General features: G+C 37.3%; 1 protein-coding gene across 1 annotated transcript in view; it reads left to right on the forward strand.

The window, feature by feature from the left end:
* The window catches only part of ABCB7 (ATP-binding cassette, sub-family B (MDR/TAP), member 7), a 43,183-nt gene extending 19,373 nt beyond the window's left edge, over positions 1–23,810 (forward strand). The window contains exons 5-16 of the mRNA XM_009326986.1: positions 5,768–5,900; positions 6,343–6,611; positions 7,811–7,899; positions 7,983–8,070; positions 9,073–9,247; positions 10,693–10,850; positions 11,399–11,562; positions 11,734–11,863; positions 12,375–12,546; positions 18,140–18,243; positions 19,838–19,945; positions 22,738–23,810. Of these exons, the coding sequence (XP_009325261.1) occupies positions 5,768–5,900; positions 6,343–6,611; positions 7,811–7,899; positions 7,983–8,070; positions 9,073–9,247; positions 10,693–10,850; positions 11,399–11,562; positions 11,734–11,863; positions 12,375–12,546; positions 18,140–18,243; positions 19,838–19,945; positions 22,738–22,956 (1,809 nt within the window). The 3' untranslated portion in view covers positions 22,957–23,810. The remainder of the gene's footprint in view (positions 1–5,767; positions 5,901–6,342; positions 6,612–7,810; positions 7,900–7,982; positions 8,071–9,072; positions 9,248–10,692; positions 10,851–11,398; positions 11,563–11,733; positions 11,864–12,374; positions 12,547–18,139; positions 18,244–19,837; positions 19,946–22,737) is intronic.
* Positions 23,811–24,077: the final 267 nt, after the last annotated feature.

Below are 24,077 nucleotides of genomic sequence, written 5' to 3' on the forward strand. Positions count from 1 at the left end.
TTGTGTCAAACACAGATTTCATTGGGAAAACACAGCAAGCTCTCTGCAGAATATATATTATAACTGGCTAGGGTGAAAAGTTTCACGGATGTCTTCTAGCTATGCTTTGCTAATGTTCTTTGTTTTGTTCTGTTTCTGTCATAACAAAGCTGTGTTAGAACTCAAACATTTTCGAATAACTGCAATTTAAAAAGTTGCCCCTCATCACCTGAGCTATGTCCACTCTTCCTTTGTGGGGTAAATTTTCTTAAATTGCTTCATACTTTACACGTGCTAAGTATGCATGTAGTTATTGTGGCATAACTGACATGCAATAGTTTGTTACAGAGCTACAGTAAGTCTGTCATAGCTTTGAGCCCTGAACATCTGCTTTTTTTCCAGAGCAAACTAGAGGTCACTTTGTCCTAGAGAAAATTAAATACAAATTAGTTTACCGGTAGCTTGCCTGGACCATGTACGATCCTGTGCAGTTTCCTCATTATGCCATTTGGGAGCCCTTTGTTCTGATTGCTTGTGAAGTTAATTGCAATGTACTTGGTAGACCACACGGACAGTTTGTTGAAGTTTCTCTGTGTCAGCCCAAGAATGCCAGCGTATCTTTCTCCTCACTGCAGTCCTGGCCCGATTTCTTTGTTCACTATGAACTTGCCTGCATCTGAAGGATTTACATCCTTATTATGGATTTTGTCTAAAGGCTGCTCGTTCTTAGGGGTTTTGCAAAGAGAACTATACGATCATGATGCCTGCACTAGTCACCTTCCCCAATAAGAAATACTTTTGCAAGCCTTTTGGCCAATTTCTTCTGAGTTTGACAAAAGAGTTTGGTGAGGTTTTATACCTCTATATTTATAAAGTTAAGTTTCCAGTTAGAAGAAAAGATCCAAATGGTGACTCTCTGAGACAGAGGCTGTAGGGTGGCTTCAATTTTATTCTAAGAAAACTCCAGAGAAATCGCAGAGGAGAGGTAGGTTATGAAATCCTCAGTCACAGGAAAAAAATCAGGAGTTCGCACCCAGTTTGATTTGGCTTACTTAACCCACAAAACATGAAAAAGCTGGAGATCATACCTCCTTGTCCTGCTGCTTGAGAAATAATTTGTCTCTTAAATCTGCTGGTTCAGTAAAATTCAATTTCAAAACAAAAGCCAGTTTGTGTGCAGCTGCTGAAGAGCCTGCAGTTGCAATCTGTCTTGACTCCTTTTGTGGGGCCCAGTTGCCTGTCATTGAACAAATTATTGTGATTTTTGGTTCCTTTTTGTCTACACATAACCGCTAGTAGTAGTATTGTTAGCCTTCAAAGTGAGCTGTTTGTATGGCTTTTTATGACTGGGAGTTGACAGGATGGAGTCTGCTCTAGGGCTAGTAAGGTCTTTTTTTCCTTGGAAGATTTGTTGTATTATGACACGCTTTAAATTTTTATCTTAAATATTTATAGCCTATCTAGACATGTGCGATCTGAAAGATGCACCGGGAAGATAGGTGAGAGGAGTATGCAAGGTATTATCTATGTTTTCAGACACATACATTAGCCTGCTCAGGTTCTACATATCTGGTTTTTCTTTTTCCACGTTCCCTCTCCCATTTTCCAATTTTTTATCTACTGGGGTATGTATAGTAAATGCTTCTTTACTTTTCTGTTTCTTCCCTTTTTCTTCTGTGGCACAAAAAGAAAAAGTGCTCGGGCTTCTGAGAAGCTGGGTTAAGCTCATGAATATGACAAAATCCCTTGTCACCTCTGTCAGCCTGTAATGGTTTTTTGGCCTCTTGGTCACAGACCATGCATGTGTTATTCATGAGCCAGAGAAATCTTTCAGACTTACCTGCATTTCCGCTGACTGCTAATTCTGTAAGTTTCAGGAGAAGAAATTGTTTGGCTAAGGAGGCAGGACATAAGTGTCGTATTGTAAATTTTGTCTGCATGCAAAGATAATATCTATCTCATCAGTTAAGTATGTACATATGATCTTGGTGTTTGAGCCCTTTTTGTGGGCTCAGATGGAGTTAGGTAACTACAATAAACCTTTAGAAACTGTTAGCTTTTTGAGAAGTTTCAGGTGAAAAGTATTTTTAATTTTTTTTTAGTCTTACTGGAAAAAGTATGTGTCGGGTCATCATTGAATTCGAAGAAGGCATGAAGCCAGTTGCTTCTTCCCTCTTTTGGACCACATTTTGTAGCTTCTTAGCAGTTTTACCTCCGTAAGGGATGGAGTTTTCTGTTTATATTTCCACAAAGGGAGTTGTTGGATGTATACGTTTATATTGGTCCAGAGGTAAATTCAGTCATCTTCATGTCAATGTTTCTCATGGAATTATTGGCAAAAGAAGAGTTCGCTGTAGACCAGTTTTATCTTGTTGGGGTTCAGCCTGTCACTAATTCATCATCTTTATTAAACAAGAAATACTGGGAAGAGCAAAATTAAAGATACGACTGTTTGCCTTAAAAGTAGTGTAGTCCCACAAGGGAATAGAGATGATGATGCACTGTCAGCTGAAAACAGTGCAGTCATTTAAAAAAATGTTAAAACTCATTTAAGCATGATGCATTACAGCATAACGTGCTGTTAAATGTGGGCAATTGAGTTGGGATGACTTTATGGGTGCTGTATTTGCTTTCCAATAAATTCAGGCAGGGATATTAATTCAAAATTATAAATAGAAAATGTACAAATTTATATTGAAAGGGTCTTTTAATGGGAATCGTTATCAAGCTTTCAGGCATTAGGAAGAGGAGGGAAACCTATATAGATATGTTGCGTAAGACAATTGTTTTGCATGGTAGCTTTTCATAGTGTACCTAGGTGTGTTTAAAGCTTTTTGTTCTGTGCCAGCAAATACAGGCTACTAAAGAGATAGCTGTGAGTTTATGTAGGAGGCTGAAATTTTGTTCCCATTAACGTGAACGTGATCTCATTGACTTAAATTGAGTAGGAAAGGCCTGTTTCTAATAATGGCCTTGCATCTCTCTTGCTATAAACTTTGTAAGATTAACTTCTTTAAAAAAAAAAAAAAAATTACTGGAAAGCAGACCGTCTTGATTGCTAATGAAATGCAATACCACGCTGCCTTGTTCAAGCTGTACCCTCCAGGAGTCAGAACAACTATAACCTGAGACCAGGCTTTAAATTTCATTTAAAACTCTATTGGGTGGAATTATATTGATGTAAAAGAAGACATTTCTGCAAAATTGTAGGCTGTTACCGGTTAAATTAATTGCGAGTGGAGAACTGCAGTTTAAAGATTACATCTCTCTTCTTTAAATGGACTTTAAAATATATCTGTAGTTCTATTTCTAAACTACCTGTAGTGTAGCGTAGTCTACTGAAGAGTAAAATCCCTGCAGAGGGATTTGTGAGAATCTGCGGCAAATCAAGACAATCTGCATTACATTACTCTTATTTTCTACTGAGTAGTCTCTCCCAGGAAAACCTGCACTTCGTCGTGTTGGTCATCACTGTGACACACATGGTAGTATACTCATCTTTATTAAAGAACAAAATGCCACCCCAAAATTGAGTTTCAGTAACTGTGGAGGGAAAGCAGGGGTTTATTATACTGGGGAAGGGAGGGGGGGATTTGAATTTCAGTATTGTAAAGGTTCAGAATCTCTGTTAATGCATCCTGGATTATTTGTAGGGCTTTATGCTTAAGGTTTAAGCATGTAATGGCAGTAACCTGTTCGTCTGCTGTGTATAATTGAAGTTATCAGACATTATTGTGTACTGCTGCTTTGATGGTATTTGTTGGCTTTCTGCAGATAATGCTAACCTCGGGTCTTTTTTTTTTTTAATGGAGATTTGCACAATTCTGATCTATTAAAAGGGGAGCTGTTGCTGAATGACTCTCAGGCTTGCACTGGATAAATTTCAGAAGAATGTATTTGAAGTAGGACCTGATCTTTCAGCCGCTTTCTTTTTTCAGTCACAAACTAACCAGTAATAATCTCACCTAGATGCTCTCAGATCTCATCTGCCTCCTCTCAGGAGTTGTCTAGATTATGCTGTATTGAGAATTTGGTAGTTTGTTTTTTTTCTCCCTCCCCCCACTTGGTGTATTTCATAGGGGAGACACAGGAGGGAAGAGGAGAAAATGGATTCCTTCCTCATTTGCATTTAAAACTTCTGCCTAAAACAGTGTTTAAAAAAAAAAAAAAACAAACCAGAACAGATTCAAAAAATTAACTTAAAAATTTTTCTTTAATCCTATAGGTAAAAGAAGTATTTCCAAAACTCTAGTTTCCCCTCGTGGTGAAGTACCTGTCTTCCACTACTTACAGTAATTTGTAACACTGGGAATATTTGGTACTGGGATCGTTATTATAATTACCAAAAGCCTGTCTTCCAGCTTGAATTTGGACTGAAGTTATGAAAGACACTACCACTCTTTCTGCTTGAAACTTAGTTTTATCCAGTTAATTTACAGTTTTTTCACTAGCCTTTCAGCTCTGACAGACTTCCCTAAATACACTTGAGATCTAAGTGGGTATACAAAACATTTGGTGGAGAGAGCTGAAATATCTTTGTCAATCTGTTTTGGTTTTTTGTTTCTTCTCATGTAAAATAACTTGTCGTCTACCCACAATTTTTTTCCAAATATTGAGAAAAAACCCCCAACTTTAAGCAAAGTCAGCTCACTGTAAAGTATTTTAACATCTGCCATGATTATAAAATTGTAGGTCTTAACATACTTGTTCAACTGCTAAAAACCTTGTATACCTTATTTTCAAATCTTCACAGTTAGAAGCAGTCTGAATTAATGAATTCTATTAATTATATGAAGTTTGACAGTAAATTTTTTTCTTGCTCGTACAGATGAGTGTTATAACAATAGAACATTAACAAGACTTAAGAATCTTATGTTTTCTTTACGATTTTCAGTATTTTCTCATGATACAATTGTGCAAATAAAAAATCCTAAAGTTGGTCTATTTGCATATCTAGCTGTCTTGCTTTTCGCGTGTAGAGGAGACACCGCTGCTTGAGGAGATGCATTTGGGTTTTGGTGCTCTTACAAAAATACCTAGTGACATACTATGTGTTAGGTTGTGGATATGACTTCAGTATTTTGTTGGAAAGCTCATACTGTTGAAGTAATTTGTAGTGTCTTGTAGGCTGTACAGAAAGTCTTTTGTGCTGCAGTGCCAAACGCTAGGGTTAATGTAGATATTAAGTTAATGTTTGTAGTGATGTTGCAAATAGAAAGCATTATTTAAATGTTAAGGTAGTATTAACAAAAGAGACAAAGGATAGGTTAGCTTCTTTTCTTTGACTTCACTAGAGCTTTGGTTTAATACATCTCGATTGACCCAGTGTTAGCAATATGTGGGTGAGTTGTTTCTTTTGTAGCAGTAGTTCTTCATACTGAATACCACCAGTATCACAAAGAGCAAACAACCTGTAATGACAACATAATTTAGTGGCATTGTGAGTATGCGTCATGCAGCGTCTGCTACTTGATTCATTTCCTAGTCTTGCCATTGCTGTACGGAGTGCTCAGCCTCAGTTTAAGTGCCTTTGCAGTGTACAATTTGTTTAGGATAGAAATTTATATTTAAAAGGAGCCAGTGAGAGAGACAAACTAACCCTGCAGTCCCAGGAGTAAAAACTTAAAAGTATGGAGAATATTGTGCTTGAAATCAAGAGAGCCATCTCACCTGCACTAAGTGGTTAAGAACTAAATATAACAGTAGAGCAATTTCAGGAAAAAGTAGTCATGCTACACAGATCTATGTTGTAATGCATGTGGACTAATTGGAGTTCTTATGCTTTTAGGCCATGAATATATTGGTTCCCTTCATGTTTAAATACGCAGTAGACAGCCTCAACCAGGTATCTGGAAACATACTCAACCTCGGTGATACACCAAATACAGTGGCAACTGTGGCAACTGCTGTTCTCGTTGGCTGTAAGTGGTATTCCCAAATCTGTTGACAAGTGTTAACTTTCTTCAGTAAGGGAGTGGGATAGCAGAGCTTCTGACCTTTGCACTGCTAAGCATCTGGGATGGTTATTTCATAGTTACTTCTGTGTTGGTGTCCGTTTCCAATGTTCTGTGACCTTGCTTCTGGTATTCCAATTAAAAACTGGAATAATGCGTATAGAAATGATTCTTGATTATAAATTCTACCCTTTCTTATAACCAGCCGCAAAAGAAACTGATTTAAAATGTGCGCGCGATGGTTTATAAATGAAAAAGAACATAAAGTTTTGGACCAATTAAGTTTAAATTACCTTTGAACTAGAAATGTTGAAGATATATAAAGAATGAGTCTAATGTCATTTCGTGCACGAAGAGAAGTTGGAAATACAATTATTTTCATTTTATAAACTTTTTCATCTTTTTTTAGACGGTATCTCAAGAGCTGGGGCAGCGTTATTTAATGAAGCAAGAAACGCAGTATTTGGGAAAGTAGCTCAAAATTCAATCAGAAGGATAGCAAAGAATGTTTTTCTGCACCTTCATAACCTGGATTTGGCATTCCATCTAAGTAGGCAAACCGGAGCTCTGTCAAAAACCATCGACAGAGGAACAAGAGGCATCAGTTTTGTTCTTAGCGCTTTAGTATTTAATCTGGGACCTACGATGTTTGAAGTGGCACTAGTCAGTGGAATTCTGGTAAGTGTGGTTTATTTATGAGTTGGAATTGTCTCATTTAGGAATAATACACTGATTTTTCTTTTACCAAAGTCTACTGAGTATTAATAATAATATAATAATTGAATTTACAAAGTGGTTGTGAAAGCAACTACTGTAAAGAAAAGCAATCTATAATTTTCAAATCTTAGTTACTTTAAATCGGCTTATTTGAAATTATTTTCACATTTAACGCCTGTCTTCAGCCAGTGGTATTTACGTGGATATTTTTTAATGTTTTTCTTCAGAACTGTTGAAAAAATGAAATCAGAAAAGTAAACTGTGCACAGAAGTGTCAAATATATCTGGGTAAATACTGAGGAAGGAGAATATAAATGTCCAGGAATGTTGTGTCTTAGTGTGTTGAGGATAGAGGAGGGAGTGATTATTGGCTGTCTTCTGAATACTGGTCTTTTCTTATCCAGAACTTAAAAGTGAAAATTATCTGTTGGAAAATAGGCTTCTCCTTCTTGCTGGTTTTAAGCTTAATAAGCTCAATTTTAAACTTTTCTTTTATAATTCACACTTACTGTCTTTGAAATCAGGATCTTTGGATATCTATATGCTAAAATCTAAATCTCGATTATGTAGCTTAAGACTAAATTAAAAGCAAGAATCTTGTTTTGTTTATTCCCCTTCTTTTTAGAAGGACTTAATCAAATTCGAATGTAGCAACATGAGTTAAAACCCCTGTTGATATTGGGTTAAATTTTACAGCCCTTGGAAGTTGCAAATCAAGCTGGCTGTCAGCCAACCTGCCATGATGCTTTAATTTTTCTTCTTACGGCTTTTCTCTCCTGATGTACCCTGAAGTAGAGAAAACGCTTCACAAATTGTTTTGCAAGGCCATTTATTTCTTCTTCTGCAGTCTTCGGCTTTCTTTCAAAATCCACCCAAAAAGCATGTAAACAAATACTTACTTGTGATAACAGCACAAACATCAGCAACATCTATGTTTTATAATGGCAAAAATAACTTTCCAGTATTATGTCATACAGTAGCTCTTGGTTATCTCCTCCTACCTTTTTATCCGTACTCTTCTTGCTCCTTTCCTTTTGAGTTTATGCCCTGGAGAGGGACCTTCAGAGTTCTTGTCTCAGGCTAAGCGATCATAACTTTGAGACGACAGTGATGTTTTGAAAATTATTATGACTTTTTTTCTTTTATTTTAAATATTCTAGTATTACAAATGTGGTGCAGAGTTTGCTTTAGTAACCCTGGGGACACTAGGAGCGTATGCAGCATTCACAATAGGAATTACACAGTGGAGGTAAGGCATGCCCTCAGATTCATCAGGGTACTTAGTGTTGCCTCAGCCTGGACTCGTGACTGTATTAAGCCTTCATTTTACAGGACTAGGTTTCGAATAGAAATGAACAAAGCGGATAATGATGCGGGTAATGCTGCCATTGACTCGCTACTAAATTACGAGACTGTGAAGGTAAGACCAATCTTTACAACTAGGCTCTTTGTCTCACTTCTGTCAGCCTAAGAAAAGTGAGTCATAAGATTCATCTTTTATAGGGCTACATATTTGGAGCAATAGCATATTTTTAAAACATCATTCATTGGAAGAGTACTACATGATATTGACAGAGTAGCATGAAAGTTATTAGTGGGGCTTGAAAAAAATCTATTTGCTAATAAAGAGTGAGAAGCTTCTTTCATGGCTGAATCACTTTGACCATCAGTTTCTGCAAAATGTAAACTTAGAGTCTGGAAGAAGCTTCTCTTCACTTGTTTGCAAAATTGTCTTCTGAATGTCAGCCTGCAACATACTGTCTTCTGAAATGACCATGTGTACTGTTTTCATTACCTATTGCGCTTTGTAGCACTCCATTGCAATGTTTGCATGAAAGAACAGGTATCTGTTGGTTCTTCTACTGCTACTATTAAAAAATCCTGTGGACAGCTTTGAAATTGTCCAGGCTCATGCTCATTTTATGCTGCTTTTAATTAGAGAGCTAGAACTGGAAAGATAAGCAGTGGAGTTAGCTGTGAAGAAGGACCCAGAAGTAGACGTTGTGTGAGAAGTACTGTTCTAGAGAACTTGCCATCATCACAGTAAGGAGGATATTCTAGTACATAGAGGACAGTAACTTCTTCTTCTTTTTAGTATCTAGTGGCAGCTAGTGTTTGGTTTTGACGTTAATCAGGTAGAAGTTCTGCAAGACAGACACCCAGTGTTACTAGAATATGAGTATGGTAGGGATCTCCATAATGTCTCCTTTCCCAGTGCAGAACGTGCTGGGGTTTGCTCATGGTTTTTGTCTTCACACACTAATCTTTTCTCTTCTTTTCTCTTTAGTTGATAGAAGTGTTGAAGAGGGGTTGTGTGTGTATCTGTGCATGTAGTATGTTTATACTGAACTTTATAACTAGTTAAATCTACAGTCAAGTATGTTTGAGAATGTGACGTTTATTATTTTTGTGTATATCATAGTATTTCAATAATGAAAAATATGAAGCCCAACGGTATGATGAATTCTTGAAGACATATGAAAATGCCTCCCTGAAGACTACCTCTACTTTAGCTCTCCTGAACTTTGGACAGAGTGCTATATTTAGCATTGGTTTAACGTCCATCATGGTGCTTGCTAGCCAGGGCATTGTTGCAGGTAACTCATCTGTCTATAAGCTAAAAATGACTCTCCTTTACCTTAATTCATCCGTAATAGAGGTGTGGTGGATGTGATAGTTCATTTTGAGAGTTTTTGGTTGAGAGTTTTGGGTATTTCTGCTTCTTGGGAGTATTATTAATTCTGTGAGAGAGAGAGAGAGAGAGATAGCAGTAACTAATACGATTTTATTAGAAACCTTTTAAAAGTTTAGCAGTTAGAAAGATCCTAAGAAAATGTAACTTCGGGGAGTTTCTGTTGAAGGATTGTAAAAAGCACTTCTATCAATACAAATAATTCTGTGGATCTTCTACAAAGGTCCTTTCTTTTTACCCTTCTTCCTTCCCATGTTGGCAAGATTCAGAACTTTCCCCAATGTGTATATACCTGTGTGCTTTGTCTCCAGTAGTTTTATTACCAGTGTCCTTCACTTTCCTTAGATTAATAAGGGCACATTTTTAAAAGAATTGTTTCCGTATGTTAAGAGTTTTTCATCTATATTTGTCTAATGTACTACATAAAGTAAAGCCTGCTTGTTTAGGAAGACACAGTGCAAGCTTCAAATACAGTAGATGAATGCAGTATCGGGATGAGGCTCAGCTGAAGCAAGGTGGTTTTAGAGTAAAAATAATGATGCTTTAAACACTGTTAGCATCCAGATGTGTTTGAAGGGTAGACCTTTATATCGTGTTGTCTTTCTTGCATCTGCTTTGCTCTTTTTAAGAGATGCCAGGACAGGGAAGAGTTACACTGTGAATGGATAAGACAGTAGGTGCAGTTTATGGCTGTCCTTAAGAAAATTTAGAATAGCCTTTAAGCAGGATGGTAGAAATATGTCTTTAAATCGTCTTTTCTGGACCTGTTTCAGCTGAACTGACCCAGCACTTACCTTTAGCTATGTGTCATCCTGAGTTTTCCCTTGATCAGCATATTTGATATTAAGCTGCCCAGAAGTTTTCACTATGTTTTAGCAGCTCTGTTGTATATAGTATGAAAGTCCTCTTTCTTGATCATGACAAATTCTATCATTTGGATTTGTCTGTAATTGTACTTAAGATTGTCTTTCCTGATTCTTGCTTTCATATATTAGATCCTCCCCTTCTAACTTAGGCGCCTTTATGTTTCTCTCTGTGGAATTTACACCTTTACAATCTGATGTTTTCCGTGAATTTCCTGATATGCTGCTTGTCTTATTTTCCAGGTGCTATTATATCTTTTTTTTAGTGAAATCCACACAGACATTGCCATTCGTTTCAGGCACCTTCCTATATAAAATCTGATCTTCTGGGAATGCGTTTTGTTTAGTATTTAAACATCTGGTTTTAGAAATGGGATAAAAGAAACTAGACTTGATTGACTTGATTATTTTTTTTAAATCTTTTGGTACTTCCTAACAAGACAACCCTTCAAGTCTCCTTCTTCTCTCACATCCATTTTGTCTTAAGGCAGCCTTTCTGTTGGAGATCTAGTAATGGTGAATGGATTGCTGTTCCAGCTTTCTCTTCCCCTAAACTTCCTGGGAACAGTATACAGAGAGACAAGACAAGCACTTATAGATATGAATACCTTGTTTACACTTCTCAGTGTAGATACCAAAATTAAAGTAAGTAGTAGCTTATTTTCCTAAAGTATCTGGGTATTTAATAGGGCTGTTTTCTGGCAATGCCATCGTTTCACCCGGTTTGTTACCTTCCAGGTTTAATTTCTATTCAAGAAAGACATACTGTGTAAGGATGCTGTTCTGCCTCCTTTTTGAGTGCGGTTAGTGCAATAGCAGCTGCTTTTTCCTTGCAGAACCTTTTAGTCACAGCAAAAGTTGCTTCACGGAAGCTGTGTTTGTATTGAGATTTTTTTATTTAAGTATTCATGCCTTGTGCTTGATTTTTTTTTAACTTGTAATTAATGATGCAGAATTTATTACTGCAAAAGAAGTTGTGAAGCAGAGTGTTTACAGCAGAAATTTTTACCTTCTTTGGGGAAAAGGAGGAACAAACCAATTTCACTTGTGTGGCGGATTATAATTATTTTCAACATATCCAATCTGGAGAGTCTATTTGCCTTTTTCTGAGCTAGGAAATGGACTGTTCAGCTTGTTGAACTGCTTGAGATACTTTCTGGGCAGCGTATAAAGTGGCACTCTTCTTTTAATAGGACAAAGAGCTGGCTCCACCCCTGCAGATCACACCACAGACTGCTGCCATTGCCTTTGATAATGTGCATTTTGAATACCTTGAGGGGCAGAAAGTCCTTTCTGGAGTGTCTTTTGAAGTCCCTGCAGGAAAGAAAGTGGCCATTGTAGGAGGTAGTGGGTCAGGGTGGGTAAATGGACTAAATACGCCAATCAATGATGCAGAATGTTGTTTCTTAAATGCATTTGTTCTTGTGTTTTGCTTTTTATTACTTTTGTTTGTGATATCAGTTCTATTTGGAGATTGTAAATGGCAAACCAGGAATGTAACATTAGCCTCAATTCTTTTCAATTTCAGGAAAAGCACAATTGTGAGATTATTATTTCGTTTCTATGAACCTCAGAAAGGAACTATTTATGTTGCTGGACAGAACATACAAGATGTCAGTTTGGAAAGTCTGAGAAAGGCAATAGGAGTTGTACCTCAGGTACACCATGTTTCATTCTCCCCATATAGTCCATCATAACAGTAATTCTCAGTATTCTGACACCAGTTCAGTGAAGGCCAATCCTAATGCAGTGGTATCGTCTAGTTCCTTTGAAAGTCACCATGGGGGGGGGGTTTGTTGGTGTCGGTCATCCCGTCCCCCCCAGGAAATAGGATGTTTTTATGTGCATCATCATTTAGATCCAATTTCTGACGTGTGTTTAAGCCTCTTCATGAGAAACTGCCTCCAGCTTTAAATGATTTAGCTTTATAGTTGATTACCACCCATAATGAGTTAGAAAAGTGTTAAAAATATGTATGACATAAATTTTGTGTCCTAAATATATATATTAATCCTATTTTTGGGAAAAGAAACTTTCCCAAATACTTTTACCTTCAGGCTTTGTAGAAAAATACAAGCTATTCTGTATTGATTTCTTTCATGGACCGGGGACAGTTTTTAAACTGTTATTCATGGCTTCTTGTTTAAAATACTCTTTCCATAAATGTAGGATGCTGTTCTCTTCCATAATACTATCTATTACAATCTGCTCTACGGCAATATCGGTGCAACACCAGAAGAGGTGTATGCAGTAGCAAAGTTGGCAGGAATCCACGATGCTATTCTTCGAATGCCAAATGGTTACAACACTCAGGTTGGTGAACGAGGACTCAAGCTCTCAGGTAGGTTCTTAATCGCACAAGTTCTTTGTATCCCTTTTGCTACCTCGAAGTTCAATGCATAGTTTGTTCCTCAGTCAGACTTGCTTTGAGCTTATTTACATTATAACATAATAGTAAGGCTAAATATTAATACAAAGATCTGTAGTTTAAGGCAACTGTAGTCTACAAGATATTTAAAGGAAGGTATTTTCAGAGGACAGTGTTAAATGAGTTGGTAAGTAAGCATGTAGATGCATCTAAGTAAAAATGATCTTTCTCGTGATCTATTTGGGTAGTGGAATGCGTGTGAATAGAATTGGGAACTCTATGTATGTGTGCTTTGCTTGTAGGATGTGGTAGGCTTATATATATGCATAGACCTTCCAAGTTCTTAAATCTAAACTTGTAACAGCTGAAAGTTAGGTGGTGTTCTGTTTTTGCTGTTGATAGTAAGTAAGGCAATGGGATATGTTGTTGCAGCAAGGTCATTTTGGACCCTGTTCATAATGAAAGGGCCTTGATGTCTTAAGTGTTTCCTACCCATGAATTGTGTAAGAAACAATGTGAAAATGGTGTCTGCATATCTGCAAGCTATGGATTTATATTACACAACCTTGGTACTGAAACAAAAAAAGCATGAGTTTAGGTTCTCAAAGTCCCTCTGTATTTGGGTATGCGCTCTATAAAACAGCATAACTGTTCTAGACCAGACAGATTGTATCATGGCATTAGCCAGGCTTTGCTAGGCATGCCAGGCTTTGCTAGGCATGCTAGGCTTTTGGGGCCACTCTTATAAAAATCTCACTTTACTCTTTCTTCTCTACAGTTGTCTGTAATATTAAAATTACATACACTTGTTTGTAGGGAAGATGATGCTTGAAAGCAAACATTCTTCCTGTGGCAGAATTACAATGTAAGATGAGGGATCACATGGAAACTGGGAAATGTCTAAATAAATCATTTCCCATGTCCTTTTTCTGTTTTTTTATTTTTGGGGACGTAGGATTTTAAAAATACAGAGTTTAAGTATAACTTTTAGGTAGTAGCTAGGTTCCACTGGAATGCTTTCAATCTCAGATCTCTTAGGTTGAAGTTGCATTGAGACAAAGCTAATAATGATGTCCATCGCATAAATGTAACAATAAATGTGCATTGAATGAAACAAAAATGAAATTACTGTTTTGGCTGAAGGATATATTATTATTAGGTTATTTTATTATATTTTAAATAAGTCTTTATCTTCTTACAGCTCTTATAGTTTTTTTAATAGATATTTGATGCAAGATAAAATGGGATACTCATTTCATGAGGTTTCTGCGTTTAATTCACTGATGGATTTGGTTCCCCTCCTTGATGGATATTACAAGAAGTAGAAGGTGCATTTGTAAAGTTCGTTAAAACCATCTCCTGTTGTCTTGTTTTGAAAAAGCAAAACACGCTATAGTTTTGCTTAAAATTGCTAGCCAATACGAGCAGTGGTGGGGCATAGTTTTTCATATTGGTTTGGTATCTTTTTCTAATACAATCTTAAAGGTGTTTAGATAAGTGTGAGGTCATTGAAAATATTTGGAAGGATTTTGACAAGGTAGGTAGCATAATGCTGAATTGCGTGCAGAGAGTAGTAGTGGAGAAACTGCAGTACATATACAACTGCTGCTCTGCCTGAGGAGATGCCATATCACTGTGGTAACGTGTAGGACGTGTCTTTCTAAACAACTTCTCCTGAATACAAGGCCTTACTGTTTGGCAAACTCTAAACGTGCATGGCAGAGCTTAATTTTCTTCCACTCTGACTCCCCGTACAAGATACCATTTATTGATAGACCAAAGAACAGGTCAGCTGTTTCCATTTGCATGTAGGATGGAGCGGTAGAGGGCAGACTGCTCTGCTCTGTTGGGAATGAGGTACGGCCCTACAGGAGAGAGAAAACTTACCTCAGTGAGTTTGGAAACTTCGAGGTACTGAGGTTGCTTGAGAATGGTACTGAGATGTATGGATCTTTGGGGTATGTGGGGCTGGTGGGCGTCCAGAGGTGGGAGTGCAGGAGTGCAGCATGTTCAGGCAGAGATGCTGCCCGTTGCAAAGACAGCGAGCTTCTTACTATGCAGCTGCTGAAGTCAGGAGTCCTGGTCTCTTTGAAACAGAGGATCAGAGGTTACATTCTGTATCCAGAATGTATGTGCAGAAGAAAGCATGCACATTTGTAAAAGGGGAATACAGAGAAGGTTAGAAGGGAAATAAAATATGTGAAGCACAAATCTGGGTGAGTGAGTAGAAGATACAAAATAGGTACTGGCAGAACTGTAGAGAACCATGATAATGATGAAAGATTTCTCTTGTGCTGCCTGTCTCCCCAGACTAGTAATTTCTAGAAAGAGGATTTGACTAACAATAGGTTTGAAGTGTCTTGGTGTTTATAGAAGCATAGAATGGTTTGGGTTGGAAGGGACCTTCTAAAGATCATCTAGACCAACTCCCCCGCCATGAGCAGGGGCATCTTTCACTAGAGCAGGTTGCTCAAAGCCTTAGCCTTACGTTGAGGTTTAGCTTGGATATTAGGAAGAATTTCTTCACCGAAAGGGTTGTCAGGCATTGGAACAGGCTGCCCAGGGAAGTGGTGGAGTCATCATCCCTGGAGGTATTTAAAAGACGGGTAGATGTGGTGCTTGGGGATATAATTTAGTGGTGGACTTGACAGTGCTAGGTTAATGGTTGGACTTGATGGTCTTAATGGTCTTTTCCAATCTAAATGATTCTATGTCCCATTCTAAATCTGAAGAAGTGCGTGTGGGCGTGTTGGAGTTTCCTTCTGACCTTTCTGAAAATGGGTTATGCTTTCACTCCATGCTTCATTTTGTGCTACCACTGTGATGGTCATAAGCACCCGTCTGAAAGTGCTTTAACAAAAGTGGTGGTTAGAAAGTGAAGGGAAGTGCGTTCTTTTCCTGTTTTGTTTGTATTTAAAGAAAAAAGAGTATGTAAAATACTTCTCAGGAGAAAGACACTGGATTTTTGAGATGATAGAAAAAGAGCTCAGAGTGGGCATCTGCCACTGAAGTAGCAGCTTCAGTTCCTTATTTTCAACTAATTAGATGGGTATTGGCAAACAATAGTCATAAACAAGCTTCAGGAACGTTTTACAGTCAGGGTGCAGGAATCTTAGGCTAATGCTCTCAGAAATGTCTGCTCGTCTTGGGCTTCCTCAAATTGTGCATTAAATTGGTCTTAAAAGCAGTTGTGTCCTCAGCTTTTAGGGAATTTGATTCTGTATGCTTTTGCTTGCAGGTGCCAGTTTGTGGGTTTAGGTTGGAACGTGGAGCTAACGTGTCCACTGTATCCCGTGTGCTTTTGTTAGATCAATATTTTCATTGATGATGAGAGCTGTAATGGTTTAGTTGTTCAATGGATTGGAGATGTCAAATGCATATCTTTTGAGTTCCTTCAGTAGCTCTGTAAAAATATGGCATCTGTTACTTTGAATCTGTGTAGTTTTCTGAATAGTAGAATGGCTCCCTAAATTGTTATAAAGGTATATATTAGATTCATTTCTGAATCTGTTTAATTTTTTTTGAAGTTGAGTTAGGCTTCTTATACTTCTAGTCCAAGAAGAACATAAAGTCCTGACTTGTTTTGCCTTTTTCAAGTAATATTTTATGGGAGAAATGGGGGGAGTGAAAGCTCTGTGAATTTAAGTGGTCCTCTTTTTAAAATCCGGGCATTTTGTACGCGTGATGGAAAAAACGAGGTTTTCAGCACCACCGACACGGTGGGTGTCTCGGTGAAAGGCACAATGGCAATTAACGTGGGTCCCAGATGTGTGAACAGTGGTAGTAACGTGTGGGGCCAGTAAAGGCTGTGATCTTAATTTGGGGCCCTGGTTCTGTGAATAGTTAAATCTGTTGGGTGCGGCAAATGATTAGTTTAAAAAATAATAAGTAAATTGGATTCTCCCTGTATGAAGAAATTGGTGTATTATGGATTCCTTTCTTCCAGTAAATGAACAGTTTACTACTTTGAGGACTTACATTGGAAAACTGTATGTTAGAAGTGCTGCCTTGATAGTTTAAAACCGGTGGATTTTTTTTTTTAATTGGCAAGAACCTTAATACAAACAAAACTCCCTAATGGCGGTACAGTAGCATGGATAACAAGCCTCAGTATCTGAGTTTCTCTCCCCGAGTGCGGTTTTCCTTGCTCGTGTGGTACAAAAACAGGCATAAGGAAGTCTTAATTGCAGTGAGAACTTTATCAATTTAAATGGCGAAGTAAGCATTTAGTGCAGTTCTTACTGGTCTCAGTGATTGATTCATCAAGAGTAAACAATGAAAAGCAAGCTGTTTCGGCTTTTTCAAGTAGAATCCATTTCAGTGTTCTCTAATAGATGTGTAATAGACAGAGCTATAACAGCCCAAAACCCTGACTTTGTGAAGGAAATGGTGAACATGCTGCTGTCCTGAATATGAATGGGGAAGAACATGAAACAAGTCGATATGTTACACATGTAAGGAAGGACCTTGGATTTTGTTATTGTAGTATGTCTTTCAAACATGGATATTGTCAAGCTGTGAGTTTTGAACATGCTTTTAAAGGAGAGAGAGAGTATATTAAAATAGACTGAGTAAATTGTACAATTCTAATGGCTACTGAGTTTTTTTCCCCTCAGCTTAAAATTTGAACTGCAGCATTATTATCTGCCTTCTCAATGGTTTATTAAAGCATGTTCTCTCCTGATAGGAATGGAACATTAACAAGACTATAATGGTATTAAATGGAATGTTTTGAAGTCTTGAATAAAACAAAGGAAGAGAAGGGCACAAATGTGAAATGTTTGCATTGCATACCAAATGTTTAGCAGATTTTAAGTTCTCAGATGCACCTGTTTTCCTGTCTGTAAAAGTTGTCCTAAGTTATTCCTGGGTAGATGCTGGCTGTAACAATTATGAAGGAAGGAAACTAGTCTGAAACTTGGTTACATCAGAAACCAACAGGCAGTAGATTGCATAATGAAGGTGGTTTTCAGTACCATATTAATTGTGTTCTTTAATGAAATTTGCTGGTTAAAGCTGTTAGGTATGGACACTTTAAATCTGGGCCATTATGGAGTGGAAAGTTAGATGAATTTCAAGGAGAGACCTGGAAGAAGAAAATGTGTGTGCTAGATGCGTGAAATCAAATACAGCAGGCATGGACGGAGCGTTGTTCGTTTGCGAGAGAAAACAGGATGTATGTATGCAAAGTTACTGTACGGGGCATAGCTTAGACCAGGTAGATGAGCTCATACTCCCTGGTGTATAGAGTGAGTTACTGTACATCATTGTTAGTTACCTGCTCTAGTTACCTGCTCTTGCCTTGTAGCATATACAGAATAGTTCTCCGTCCTTTTCTAAAAGGATAAGCCATCTTGAATCGCTTTGGATTTACCGGGGAGCAGGAAATTGTGTGATATCTTATGTAACACGTACAGACCTTTATCAGGAGCAACTATGATGTATATTAAAATTAAAAAAAAAAAAACCAACCCCTAAAACAGTCGTGTCTGCTGCTGAATTTAGAATGTCATGATTGTAACTTCATCTTTTTTTTTTTTTTCCCCTCTCCCCCACCCCCATTCAGGAAGAAAAAAGCAGAGAGTTGCAATTGCTAGAGCAATGTTAAAGGAGCCACTTATTTTTCTCTATGATGAAGCCACATCATCTTTAGATTCAATTACAGAAGAGGTAAATTGGGATTAAAAAAGAATAAAACTTAAGTGGTGTAATGATGTCTGGTTCTGATGCTTTTTCCTTGTTCTTTTCCTCTCAGAAAGAATTCTGTTCTTTTTGCCAGATTGCTATCGTGTTTTCCTGGTATTATTACTAAGAGATCCTATGGCTAAGCCCTTTTCCTAAAGGCCAGAGCTGAGATGCTACTGAGTCTACCTTGAGACATAGTGCGGAATATCAACTCTGTCTCTGGGTATATCTTCTGTTTTACACTCTTGAGGTTCCATTCGCCATTAAACATTCATCTCTTGAAGCTGTTGCAAACACCTCATGTGGCCATGAAGTGTGACGCTTTCCAATCGCTTTAAAAGGTGTTTAGATGACATCTAGCATTTAGTAAAAATGTCTTACAGTTGTGACGTAATGCAGAAAAACCTCGTTTGTTGTGCAGCATCTTTCTGAATGCAAATCAGGTGGGTGTAACCTGCAGTGCTGGTATTAATTTGTATTCATTTCACAGGACGGGCTGTGAAACATCAGAGCGTTGTGACATAGATGTCATGACACTACCGCAGTAACTGCATCAGGCTTCATAACTACATCTTTGCTTAAACACAAAACTCTCAGCACCAGCAGTAATTTCACAAACTAATGTCATCAAAAACTAGAGCTAGAGCTATGTTTGTGTTCACTTATGCAGATTATTGAGCGAATTTATTGACCTGTAATGACTAAGTTACTTTCATTTTCCAGATACAAAGAAATCAGAGTACAAACTGTACATCTATATAGTACAACTTCCTCAATGGACCAGAAATGTTCATAACACACACAATTCTACAGAACACTACTTAGATTCTTCCTCTCTTTTGTTTTGCTGTATTTATTGCAAGAATCATAAGCAAAGCTGAAAATTTCACAGCAGAACTGCACTTTAAAGACAGCAAATGAAAATTAGTCCTTTCCACAAAAGTATGTCTGGTAATCAAAATGTTTTCTGACAAAGGCAAGCGTTTTTCAGGAAAATAAAGTGGACACTTATTGTAGTGGGGGCACAAATTCCCAATTAGTGCTGCTTGCATCTGAATGCAGTTTGGGAAGGTGGAAGACTGCTCACAAAGGAAGCAGTGGATAGATAGATAATTCCCAGGATTGCTTTAACTTTGCTCCACATTGGCATGATATTGAGAGAGATTTTTTTTCTTTAACTTTCATCGATTGGAAAGAAGTATTATTATTATTATTTATTATTTTCACATGCCTTTACTGCTGTTTATGTTGCTTTTGTAGCATGGCTGCACAGGGAACTTTTTTCCTGAAATCAAGTAACATTCCTCTTCCTTTGTCCCTTGGGATATCTGCATTATTCTATGAATAAAGTTATTTTTGCAGTTTGAGGACTTTTGAGAGCCACAGATACTTGATGCTTGGGATTCTTCTGTTTCTTCTGTAGATACTCGTAGCCGTTTCTTATTGTGAAGCTGTAGCAGTACTGGAGATGTTTCTCAAAACTTATTTACAGTAATTTGCATATTTCCAGACAGCATTTTATTTCTCTTCATACCACCTAGGAGTGTGTAAGAGTTTTGTCTCTATTTTAATCTTGCAGAATATTCTCAGTGCCATGAGGGACATGGTGAAACACCGAACCTCGGTTTTCATTGCTCACAGGTTGTCAACAGTCGTTGATGCAGATGAAATCATTGTGCTGGATCAGGTGAGGTGATCACCCTGGGATGTGTAATTTTCACATAGCGTCAGTGCTTGTTTTAGCGAGTCTCTGTGTCCATTTTGAAATATTGTACTCCCACCAAGCTACTGAAAGTTCTGTCTTTGGAAATGAGCCATGTTAGAAAATTCTAGCCCAAGCTTTGCTTTTGATACGTTTCTCCTCTTTGCAGCTAACAGTTTATCAGTTGCAGAAACTTGCATGTGTGACTCTCTTGTATGTTGTATTTTTACTTCATCTGCATAGTTCACTTAATTATGTGTTCTTTATATGGATTATGGCAAATTTCAGTTGATGCTCTGGGACTGGCTTAATGTTGCATGTTTTTAATCTATTTTATTACATGCTTCTGTCAGATTAGGTTTCCTAATGTGTTCCCCAATTTATGCTTCATTCTCATTACTCAGCGAGTGTCTGTTTTTTACACACATCCATTGTTTTTTTTTCTCCTTCAATGGAAGGAGAGAGGACAGCATGTTCTGTTTCCATGCAGGTAAAACTGTTGTAGGATTGTTCAATCTAATTATGTTATAAATCTGAACACCGTTTTCTATTGTACCTGTAGAAAAGTGTGATTATTCCCTTTCTGCATGCTTCTCTTAGACAGAAAAAAAGAAAGTTTCAACATTTGATTTACTAATATCACTATTCAGCTGTTACCTCATGTTCAGCCTGTCCTAAGTCAGTTTTTTCTCTATTACCTTTATCTGGCTATAGATTTAAAATAAACAAGCGTCCTTATTATAACTTCATAGTTACTCTTTTAACTGATAATGCTGAAACTATAGTGCTCTAATCTGCTGATAATAAATGTTAAATTTATCTCTGCATTCATTTTTTTCAGTTGCTATTTATATGCTTGTGATCATAGGTGTATTTAATGACTAAAATATGCATCTCTAAAAGAAAATAAATTATTCCTACAGTATGTTAAATGATTTCATGGGGAATTGGAACAAAACCTTATGAAATGCTGACATTCGTGACTATCTTTGCTATACAAATCTCAGCTCCATATGAATCTCAAAATGAAGTAGCGGAATAAATCACTTATGCTACTCTGGGGAGTTTTTATTTGGTTTTGATCCGCTTGTTTTTTCAGCGTTTGCTGAAAAATAATTTCCTAAGGTGTATCCTTTATGTAACTGCATGTTAAAACATCTTGCAAATGTTTTTTGACATGTTATAAGGCAATGTGCGACTTTTTGTTTTCGATGCAAGTTTTCACAGCTTACTAAGAGTGTGTTTTGTGTTATAGTGTAACTGTTAAATTAAAAATAAAAGCACAACCTAAAACTGTAAAACAGCTAGGGTGCTCACTTTCATGAATGATGTTAGTGTAATAAAGATCGTGAATGAGTAAGGCAGCGTGTTGCATCACTTTTAGTGCCCGACTGCTTCACGAGGCATCATTGATGTTTGCTCAGCAGAAAGTTGCCTCTTGTTGTCCCAGCTTGATTGATGAGCAGTGTGTTAGCAAGCAGATAAATAAGGCTCCGTAGTGGAGATGAGACAAGATGATTGTGACTGGTTTTGCTTAGCAATGGAAATACGGCATCACAATTTCAGCACCTTTGCCTAGGTAAAATCAGAATAATTCTTGAGTGAGTAAACAAACATTGTATTAATGATACTGATCTTAATGCTGTGAAGCTGAACAGAGAAGTTACATTTTTGGTGATTGTTCAAGAGTTATTAAAAAAAAGGCCATAATTCAAAAGCCTAGCCTCTACTACAAGGAACTCTCTAAATTCACGACTTAACTGCAGAATTTATTTAAGAACTTTATGTTGGTCAAGTGTATACTTTTTCAGATTCCATCAGCACGACTAGTAATAGAAGTGACAAGACCCAATTTTTTTCTCAGCATGTTCATCAGCAGCTGTCACAAGGAGGTAGATTTAATTGTAGATCAGAATTTAGAACTAATATAAAATCCATGTAGTTGTCCGTATAATGCTGTCTTTTCCCAAAAGAAAGAATAGCTGGAGAATGAATACATTATTTTAATTTGAAGTCAGTGAATGTAAATGTGTGTCTCAAAGTAAAAAGATGAGTCGGTTTTTTGAAGAGTAGTGTTGTTTCACTGTCTGTAGGATTTGAGTTCTCCTCTCCAACTCTTCCTTCCCGTTTCCACAGCGATAGTCAATAAATCATCTTTGCTCTTGAGAATAGCACACGTGAACTGAACTGCTCACTCCATTTTCATGACGGCAATTGCCATGACACAAGTTACTGAGCACCCATCTAAAAGCACAATTTACGCTAATTGTTTTTAGGATTTGTTTTTAAGTGTATTTTGCTTATCTAGTACAAATCCCTCCCTGTACGCTCTTTTCTTTTAGCTTCTTGGTGCAAGTGTGTTTGTTATCAAGCAAAGACAAATACATGTTTGTTTTGCTACATTCATGTGACTTTTGCACTAGTAGTTCAACACCTTGCTCCTCATACAGAGGTCTACGTTTACTTTAAATAGCTCTTCCAGTTTAGATAGCAAAACTTTCCATGTTGGTGGGCTTCAAATTTTGTCCAGATGGACAAAAGGCATCTACATTCCCATTTGTGTAAGGTTGAGAAGAACACAGCTCCTTGTTTTCAGCTTGCAGTGTAACACACAATTCAGTGCACTGCATATTCAGTCTTTCATCGCTGTCGCAAGCTCCTTCGCATCAATAATTGCTGTAATCTATACTGTAAAGCTGTGGCCCAAATGTTGGCAGCATTTATATTCCTAAAGATCTGGTAATGTTGATTACTGACTTACTCCCCTTCTTTTACAGGGTAAAGTTGTGGAACGTGGTAGACATGCCGACCTCCTTGCAAGTCCTAACAATCTCTATTATGAAATGTGGCATACACAGAGCAGCAAAGTACTAAATAGTCATAACAATCCAAACTGGGAAGAGAGAAATAATCGGATGTCCAAAGAGGAGGAAAGGAAGAAACTAGAAGAAGAAATTCTCAATAGTGTGAAAGGCTGTGGAAACTGTTCATGCTAAGTATGATCCTGGATTAATCTTCTATAACAGGTTAAAAATGCACAAGATTACAATGAAGTGCAGCTCTTGTTACTAAGTCACCATTCAAAAACTTCCTGGGTTTTGCAGTTTTTGGGTTTTACAGTTTCTCAGAGGGACATGATTTCAACCAAAGGAGTTCTATTTTTACATCTTTAGAAATCTCTAATATTCAATGGCATCTGCAAGAGCTGAGCTTTTTCAAAAACTTTAAACTTCTCAACTAAGAGTGTAAAAATTAGCAATTTTTAGGCATTGGTAAATTCTCCTGGTAGTCGCTTGAGGTGGATTATTAAATGGTAAACAGATTTGTCCTTGATTTACATTATTTCTCACCATTAATGGTTGATAAATGTCACGTTTTAATTGTAATTGGGCTAATTTGAACTCATTTGCTAGTGAGGAAGATGCAATTTAAATTCTTCAGTGGTGTTCTGGTTTAAAATGTTCTTCTTTGTAAAGAATAAGAAAAGCCTCAACAAAATATTAGAGGCTTCTAGTAGCAAACTAAATATTGGAATTATATATCTCACCCTTCAAAAACACCTTTCATACTGGACTATCAGGAGATGTATTGGTATTATTCTAAAAGAAAACTAACAGTATTTTTTAAGAGCTGGCAAAAATCTGGAATTGACAAAATATGGTGTGACTTTACAGAAAACATACAAAATGTTGTATGTAAATATGAAGAATCTGAAGTTTCCCTTAAATGAAAAAAACGGAGTTTGGGATTCTGCATCCTCAACACCTGCTGTAGTAGAATGCAGTCACTTTTTCTATTTCAGTCATGGTCTTAGGGGGCAATTAAGATTCAATAAAGACTTCCATAAATTTCTATTATGTCATTAATGTATGAGAAGATGACCTGGTTAATGTTGAAAGCATTGCTATAACCATCTCCTCATTTCAACAGTCAAAACTTCTTCAGTGTCAAGAAACCTCAGTCTTTGTGATTTGCAGGACACTACAGGTGTATTGGGTTTGCGTGGCAAGGTTTTGGTAGCAGGGGGGCTGCAGGGGTGGCTTCTGTGAGAAGCTGCTAGAAGGTTCCCCTATGTCTGACAGAGCCAATGCCAGCCGGCTCCCAGACGGACCCCACG

This window comes from Pygoscelis adeliae, unplaced genomic scaffold, assembly GCF_000699105.1.
Source record: "Pygoscelis adeliae isolate BGI_AS28 unplaced genomic scaffold, ASM69910v1 Scaffold587, whole genome shotgun sequence".
Classification (NCBI taxonomy): domain Eukaryota; kingdom Metazoa; phylum Chordata; class Aves; order Sphenisciformes; family Spheniscidae; genus Pygoscelis; species Pygoscelis adeliae.